This window comes from Haplochromis burtoni, unplaced genomic scaffold, assembly GCF_018398535.1.
Source record: "Haplochromis burtoni strain Fernald_Lab_line unplaced genomic scaffold, NCSU_Asbu1 Contig_33, whole genome shotgun sequence".
Classification (NCBI taxonomy): domain Eukaryota; kingdom Metazoa; phylum Chordata; class Actinopteri; order Cichliformes; family Cichlidae; genus Haplochromis; species Haplochromis burtoni.
The window spans coordinates 3,255,196-3,263,710 of record NW_024582394.1 but is presented as its reverse complement, the minus strand read 5'-3'; the positions used below and the strand labels follow the sequence as shown (position 1 = coordinate 3,263,710).

The following is an 8,515-nucleotide window of genomic DNA, read 5'->3' as shown; positions in this document are numbered from 1 at the left end:
AAATGTCCCCTTACAAACATACTATACCACTTATATGGAACAAAAAAGAAAGGATATTTCATTACAACAAGATGCATGAATGATGCAGAAAACGTCCTTTTAACTGCTCACTGTTGCACATTTCATTGTCTTTTGTACAGATGAAAATAGCTGTTCGCTTTGAATATTGTTAAAGAGAAAAGCAACAATCAGACCACAAATGATCACACCACGATGGGAATGTTAATCTTTTCAGTTCTTAGGTGTATATCAACACATAATAAAAAATTAAAAAAATATAAAACATCCTCAGCAGGTTTCATAATGATCTAAATGCAACTTCAGATGAACGGCAAAACATGTTACATTGTATCATATTTATGTTACAAAAATTAAGCTAAAATGCAGAATAACAGACTTTGAATCCTTCCATAGGATATAGGAGGAAAAGTAGAAGCAGGTACTGAAATTGATCTTTAGCAAGTTTGCTACCTCTATAAAACCAAAGACCATTGAATTTAAAGAGGGTATACTTTGTTACTATAGCTGTATGCAGAAGTAAACATTTTCATCATCAAGATGCATTTACTATAAAACACATTTAAACTCTAATATATATATAGAAAAACAGCAAAAACCCTACCATGTCTAACAAACATCAATTAGGTAATTTCATATCAAATACTGGTAAATATGCCTAACCGAAGACAAAAGCCTCGGCAGCTGTGTAGATCTGCTCCTTCTTCATAGGTTTTGCATACTTTTTTGTGCATCCATCAGCTTTCATTGTGGTAAAAACAACAACAGAAAACATCCATGTGTCCTTATTCTGGGAAAACAGAGTAAATATAATGTATTAGAAATCTCAAAATATTAGAAAAAACAAAAAGCTCAAAAAGTTCTTTACCTCTTGTTTCTTCTGATCAGTAAAACATTTCCTCTGGATATCAGCTTGAATATAGAAGATACAGGTAACAATTAATATAAATGTAAGATTTGTGTGGTTCTTTTTCATAGAGAACAATGCAATTTGAATTACCTCTGCAGTGATCACTGTTTTTCTTGATCATCCAAATGAGAGCAACTATAACAATCAGACTTATAGCCAAGACAGTGCACAGTAGAAAAATTATGCTGCTGGCCGTCTGTGACCACACTCTGGTTTCTGAAACAGTATTAAAAGTAAAAACTCAAGTTATGTTGGACAAAAACTAAATTGTGTTTAATATCACCTTCAGATTAGATTACTGTTAATGTAAGACCAAAGTGAGTCAACATTTAATATTCAAACTATAGACTGATGTTCTGGACTGGAGAATATTATCATTCATTAATGTGATCACAGGTACCTCGACTGTCCAGTTTTGTTCCATTTCCAAATAATATTTCTCCACATGTGGCCACAGCACAGTAGTAAGTCCCAGAATCAGAGGAGCTGATGTTCTTAGACAAGCGATAAACACAACTCTGCTCAGTCTCAGATCTTTTGTCACATTCATGATGTCTGTTTCCAGCGGTGTATATGATGCCAGGATGAGATGTATTTGCTTCCCTGAACCAGAACACATTGTGACCTCCTGGACATGTCTTTCTGTTAGAGCTGGAGAGGACTGAACACTGAAGAGTCACAGAGTCTCCTGGATGGACTTTCTCCTTAACAAAAGTGTAGTTTGATGTTTTCTGGGTGTTTCCTGATTAATAAAAATGTGTTAACAAAGCACATTGTGAAGGATTCATGTACCGCATCTATAAAATGTGTCTTTAAAATGAATTAGGAGCAAATTAAATGTAAATTAAAATACATTTGTATGAGTATATTAACTGTTTTCTTATCATGCTTTTGACATTTAATAAGCTGACTGAAGCAAACCCCATGAAAGAAGCGCACATCATTACCTTTTACTAACAAATACGTCCCGGTCCATTCAGTATTCTTACGCCAGTCTGTGAATCCACAGTGATAGATTCCCTCGTCCTCTTGATTTGTCTTCAAAATGGTCAGGTTGGTAAAGTGTTTATTGTGATTTACCTTCAATCTGGAGTTATTAAACTCAGGCGCAAACTCAGGTGTTACAGATTCCCTCATTGTCCAAATTACTTTCAGGGTGTCCCCGGCACGCTGCTTGTACCAGTGGACTTCTTTACGAATGGTCTCAATCACAGGCAGTTGACATGGAATGGTTACAGTTTCCCCAAGTTGAACTGAAGTTACTGGAACAAGTGTGTCTAATTTCATAGAAAACACACAGAAATCTAAAACATTAATTCACAATGACACAGGAAAACCACCAAGCAAACAGCATGTATTCAAAACCAAATCAGAAAAAGCACTTACATCCTTGATGGAGAAGAAGGAGCGTAACCCATAACACGATCATCTTGACATGTCTTTTGTTATGGACTTGTAGGTATTTCACTGTTTGTAGGAGGTACTTGGACCTTTTATGTCAAACTGTTACACCGATCTGATTGGCTGATTGGTTATCACAGAATATATAGATCAGAATCAGAGAATGAAGTGAACTTCCTGTCACTTTGTTTCATCCAGGTCTTTGAGGAGTAAAGCGTCTGTTGCTTAGCCATTTCGTCACTCATTTTAAGTATAATACAAGGCATTTTTAAAGTTTTTCCAGCAAGTTCTCCAATGATTAATTTGTCATTTGTTTCTACCTTCTGGCAATAATTCATTTCAGAATTTCTAAATAGACTTCTTGAGCTTCTTTCTACTTTAAAATGTTTAAAATGTTTATAAGGTAAGGTAGGTATGTAAGTGGATTCAAGTCCTATCTGGGGACATCTTAAAGCTTTGCTTTGACCCAGTACATGTTTTTATTTTCGCTTCCTGCCTGGTTAGGTTTAGGCAGTAAAACTAGGTTAGGTTCTGCATCTGAACAGACCATTTTACACCACTAAAATGTTTTAGAAAGCTGTTTCTTATGTTAGCTGAGTTATTGTGCACTACACTATCAAAAAGCAAATGCATTTATTTTTATAGCAGTTATAGGTCCCTTTATCTGGCAGCATGGTGATGTGGTAGTCAGTGCTTTTACCTCACAGCAAGAAGGTTCTAGGTTTGAATTGAGACCGAGGCCTTTCTATGTGGATTTTGCATGTCCTCTCTGATTACACCTTACTTTCATTGTTTTAGTGGAAGAAAACAGATGGACATATCTTCCCCAGCAAACATTTTGTTCTATTTACAACAAAAAAATAAAGCAAAGTGTCAGATATCCAGTGATATGGCCCACAAATAACTACATTTACCAAATGTTAGGGAAACCTTTTTTAGGCGATTTAAAAAAATAGCTGATTGATCAGATTTTTTGTAGGTCAAGCTCTAATAATGTTATGCTTGCTCCATGCAAGGCTGTATACCTCCAAGTTTTACGTTATAAGTAGCAACTGCTAAGATTGTGAGTGCCAAAACTGATTAAAGGAGCATTTCCAAAGGAAGTGACAGGTGACAATGTAGAGCAGCGACCATAAAAAATCTATAAAATTTGCATTTCAACATTTCAGGTGGCTGCAGCTGAAATATTTGTTGGTTACATGAAGGTAGTGGGTCTAATGTTAATCTCTCGCAAATTCAAGTAGGTACTTACAATGAGATTGAAGAATGCCATTGATTGATATGTGAGAGGGTGGTAAATGATATGTGAGAGGGTTACCTAGCTAATCGTAACTCGGATTGTCCCCTAGTATGTTTTCACAAAAAAAAAAAACCCAAAACAGCTGTGAAAAAGGTGTGATTTTGCACTCTCTTATTATCTTATATATATATTGGTCAACAAACTCAGTGTTGGTTCCATTTTTGTTTGTCTTCTACATACTTCAAAACAATTCTAGGTCATTTTCCCTATAGACAATCCTGCAGTGCTGTATAATTGACAGCCAGGTGGAGGAATGCCGAACATTAGAGGAATATTTTGGGGTGTGCCTTGAAAGAAATCATCTAATTCTACACAGGGATAAAATCAAAGGATTAATGTTCAACTTGAAAGAGAAGAGTACTATTATAAAGCCCTTGTCATCCTGGAACAGGATGCTGATGTCAGGGAGGAGTCCTCACCTGAATGTCCACTTCAACAACAAACTGAACTGGAAGACCAACGGAGAGGGTAAATTTAAAAAAGAAAAAGGTAATGAGTGGACTGCATTTTATGTAATTGTAGGATTTACTGTATCAAAAACCTAAAACTGGTCTGCCTGAAATACTTTGCGACATTTTTCATTTCTGTTGTTTTCTGCTTTTTGTTGCACTTGATCAAAATATTAAAAGACTCGAAATCTTGTCATTTGATCTTTTTCCTTACAAAGGACAGTTACAAACTCTACATTATCAGAGACAACCCACCCAGTCTGCTTGTCAGTTATTTAAGCGGTAAGATACAGTTGCACCAGTAATGGTTGTGGTCACACTCTCTATCCTCTACGCTTACTTCAGAGCGCCACTCTCACTGTGTCACAAAACACACACCGATCTGGAGGTGTCACATAAACACACTGACCTGAAAGCTTCTTCCTCAACAGAGATATATGTGCCAAAGTGACAGAAAACCCAAAAAGCAAATAAAATGCTGCATCTCAAATTCAAGACTGAAATATTTGTACACACAGTAGAAAGATTTAGGTAATAAAACAAAAATATTTAAGAATCAATCAAGCAAGGCTTTATTTGCCACGTGCAGGTTGCCCTGCAGTGAAATAGGACCCCCCCGACCACACACACACAACACAGACATCACATGGGGATACAGGTCGGAGATCGGTAGCGTTACAGAAAAAAAACCCACTGAAATATACACTACAATGGGAAAGTACAAGAGGAAAAAAGAGACTTCTACTCATGCTGGGCTCCTGGGAGGACAGCATGAGAACAGAAAACAAAAAAACTCCTCTGCACAAAAAAGTACATAAATGTCCACAGCACAACATTATGGAACATGTGACAAGCCACAGGGTCGGGTGGGGGGTGGTAAATGGCCTGTATTTATATAGCGCTTTACTAGTCCCTACGGACCCCAAAGCACTTTACACATCCAGTCATTCACCCACTGGTGATAGCAAGCTACATTGTAACCACAGCCACCCTGGAGTGCACTCTCAGAGGCGAGACTGCCGGACACTGGCGCCACCGGGCCCTCTGAGGACTATGCTTAAAAGCTGGGTCCGTGCCAGGAAAGCAGAGAGTTTCAAAAGACTACCATCTAAATCTTAAAAAAAAAATCAAATTTCTGCACCCAATTTTTGCTTTTGAAAGTCATTAAAAATCCATGCTGCACAATCATTTCACCCTGGAAAAAGAACAATTCAAAGAGATAATTAAAGCCAGCACTACTGGCTAAAAAAAATCTTACATTTTTCAAAATCTGTTGAAAAATGTTGGAATATATTGTTAAAGAAAAGCATAACATTAAAACTTTGCACTAGTTTCACTTTACCTGATGTTAATGACATAAATTCAAACATATCAGGTTTTCCAGTTGAACTTGCCTTTTCCAGTCACTTTTTAACAGAATGGGAAGACAGCAGGGGAATGATGCGAGCATCCATGTGGTATGCACTTTAACTACTTTGACTTTTCAGTCATGGTGTAATCAGCTTCAGTAATGTCTGTTTTGCACTGATTTCTTAAGTACTGGTTTCAATATAGACTTAAATGAAATGAGAAAAAAGAAATAAAAACTCATCATAAGACTGCACTAGAAATGTTGCAGTATGCATGCGGTCACATTTTTATAGATAGAGGTATAGAACAACAACACATTATAGCTCATTCGCTTTAAGCAAATATCCACAATGTTATATGACATAAAGGGATGATGGGGTGGTAAACAGATCTAATCCAGTCCAAAAGCCTTGACAGCCATGTAGATCTGCTGCCGCTTCACTGCATCCTGTCTTTTGTATTTGTCAGCCTTCATCATCGTAAACACAACAGCAGAAAACATCAATGTGTCCTTTTTCTGGGAAAATACAATACAAAAATATTATAAACATTAAAACTTGAAAATCTAACACACTCTACCATTAGGTACTTTACCTGTTGGCTTTTCAAATCACCAAAGTTTTTCTCCAGGACAGCAGCTTGAATATAGGACATATAAGTAATTAATGCAAATGTAAGATTCATAACATCTAGAACTCTGAATAACTCCAACTACCTTTGCAATAATTACTGTTGGTTTTCTTGATTGTGTAAGCGAGGACAGCAATAACAATCAGAACCAGTACAGGACACAGCAGAAAAATAACTGTAGTGGCACTCTGTGACCACACGCTGCACCCTGGGACAATATTAAAAATAAATATATGACAAAATTAAAGTTACACAATCACTTATTTTTCTGATTTTCTAAACAATAGACAGAAAGAGAAGCTGATAGAGAAACTTGTACCTTGAATGTCCAGTTTAGTTCCTTTTCCATACAATATCTCCCCACATGTGGCCACAGCACAGTGGTAAGTCCCAGCATCAGAGGAGCTGACGTTCTTAGAGAAGTGATACGCACAGCTCTTTTCAGTCTCTGATCTCTTCTCACATTCATGATGTCCGTTTCCATCAGTATAGATAATACTAGGATGAGATCTATGTGATCCTTCTTTGAACCAGAATACCTCAAGACCCCCTGGACATGTCTTATTAACTGAGCTGGAGAGAACTGAACATTGGAGAGTCACTGAGTCTCCTAGACGGATGGTCTTCTCCTGAACAACGGTATAGTTTGATATCCTCTGGGTGTTTCCTTTGGAATATGAAACCGCATTAACAAATGATACTACAAAGAAAATTTGTATATATATATTTCAAATATAACTTTAGCTGTAACATTCAGTCTGATGATTACAATGAATATATTTAGATGCATTTGGAGTTATACAGAAATTTGAGCAAAATAGATGATGTCTTGCTTAGAGATAACATTTCTTAACATTTATAAAATTCATTTATAACATCTTAAAATTGCATGAAAGGAAATCACATTATTACCTTTTACTAACAAATATGTCCCCGTCCATGTAGTATCTTGGAGCCACTCTGTGAACCCACAGTGATAGATTCCCTCATCCTCTTGATTTGTTCTCAAAATCGTCAGGTTGCTAACATTTTTATCATAATAAGCCTCCCATCTTGAGTTATCAAATTCAGGTGCAAACCTAGGTGTTGCAGATTCCTTTAGTGTCCATATTATTTTCAGAGTGTCTCCAAGACTCTGCTTATGCCAGTGGATGTCTCTGCGGCCAGTCTCAGTCTTGGGTAGAACACATGTGAAGGTTACAGGTCCCCCGAGGTGAGCTGTAGTTACTGGAACGAGTGCAGCTAAATAGAAAACGAAAATCTTAAAGTCAGACAAAGCAATGCAGGAAACAGCTTACATGTGTGGAAAAAATTTGCATAAACACTTACATCCTCGATTAACAAAGAGCAGTGCAATCCATAATCTGATCATCTTGTAAAGGCCTTGTGTTATGGACTTAGGTGCTTGACTGACTGTGGGAGGCATTGAAACATGGGGCCTTTATGTCACCCTTCAAATAGATCTGATTGGTTATCTCTGAATACAGATTCAAGAGCTCTCCCTCTTACATTGGTTGCATCCAGGTATTTGAAGAGCAAATTAAATGTTCCTCATTCCTCATTTAAATTATAATCTAATTCATTTTCTATTGAATGTTGTGTTTCATCATTGTTCAATTTCTGCTTGGTTAGCTTTAGCCAGTAAAACCAAGTTAGATGCTGGATTTAACCCTTTAAGACCTACCATAGAACCAAGTCCGCCAGAGCTTATATTATATTTTTACATGCTGTGGAGCCATTTTTGGGAGCATTTCAAGTTGCTATACATCAATACAACCATTATAGCCCAGATTTTAATAATATGTATTCATTAAGTGCATAGTAATTACATAAATTGCAAAAAAGTGCAATAAACTACAAAAAAATTGAAAATCGTTTTTGCTTTTTTAACATATATTTGTAGTTAGAGAAATTTAAGAGGCTTATCCCTCAAAACTGTAAATACAAAAAAGTTGCACAAAATAGTTTCCCACCACAGGAAATTTATTTTGAGTGTCTTCATAGTTTTATTTTTGAAATACACCAATTTTTATATACTGCAGGAAAAACGAAAATAAATATTATACTGCAAATTTGCAAAAAAGCAGCATATGCATCAAAATAAACTATTTCCAGCAGTGCAATATGAGTCCTAAGCATCCCAGAAACGACACAGAAAGTCATAAAGTCAAAGATAACTTTTAAAAAGACCAGTATATGCCCTGAGGCCCTGATCGTAAAAAAGACTACATTTCCGCGAAAATGACGTCACTTCCGGTTTCGGGCAGGTAATGGCGGAAATGCAAAAGTTCGCGCTGACGTCTATTCCAACGTAGGAAGTGTTATGAACAGCTGATCGGATCGGCAAAGCGTGTTTCTGGAATATTATGTTTTTGTTCCTGCAAGCGCTTTTTATGCAGTTTTTGCAAAGCTTTATGTGGAAGGAAACCGTGACCTAGGACAAGCTGATGGCATAAG

At 36.7% G+C, this 8,515-nt stretch overlaps 2 protein-coding genes across 2 annotated transcripts; both read right to left on the bottom strand.

Moving 5' to 3' along the window:
- Nucleotides 1–46: 46 nt before the first annotated feature.
- Nucleotides 47–2,392, bottom strand: LOC102302705 (signal-regulatory protein beta-2). Its single transcript, XM_005919464.2, has 6 exons — nt 2,315–2,392; nt 1,876–2,205; nt 1,329–1,670; nt 1,019–1,144; nt 887–930; nt 47–808 (listed from the first exon to the last, which is right to left on the bottom strand). The coding sequence occupies exons 1-6, from the start codon at nt 2,355–2,357 to the stop codon at nt 677–679; spliced, it is 1,017 nt and encodes a 338-aa protein (XP_005919526.1). The 5' UTR covers nt 2,358–2,392; the 3' UTR covers nt 47–676.
- Nucleotides 2,393–4,975: 2,583 nt separating this feature from the next.
- LOC106633135 (immunoglobulin superfamily member 2-like) lies at nt 4,976–7,457 on the bottom strand. Its single transcript, XM_014332732.2, has 4 exons — nt 7,388–7,457; nt 6,971–7,300; nt 6,378–6,725; nt 4,976–6,266 (listed from the first exon to the last, which is right to left on the bottom strand). Exons 1-4 carry the CDS (start codon nt 7,428–7,430, stop codon nt 6,118–6,120), a joined length of 870 nt encoding a protein of 289 aa, XP_014188218.1. The 5' UTR covers nt 7,431–7,457; the 3' UTR covers nt 4,976–6,117.
- Nucleotides 7,458–8,515: the final 1,058 nt, after the last annotated feature.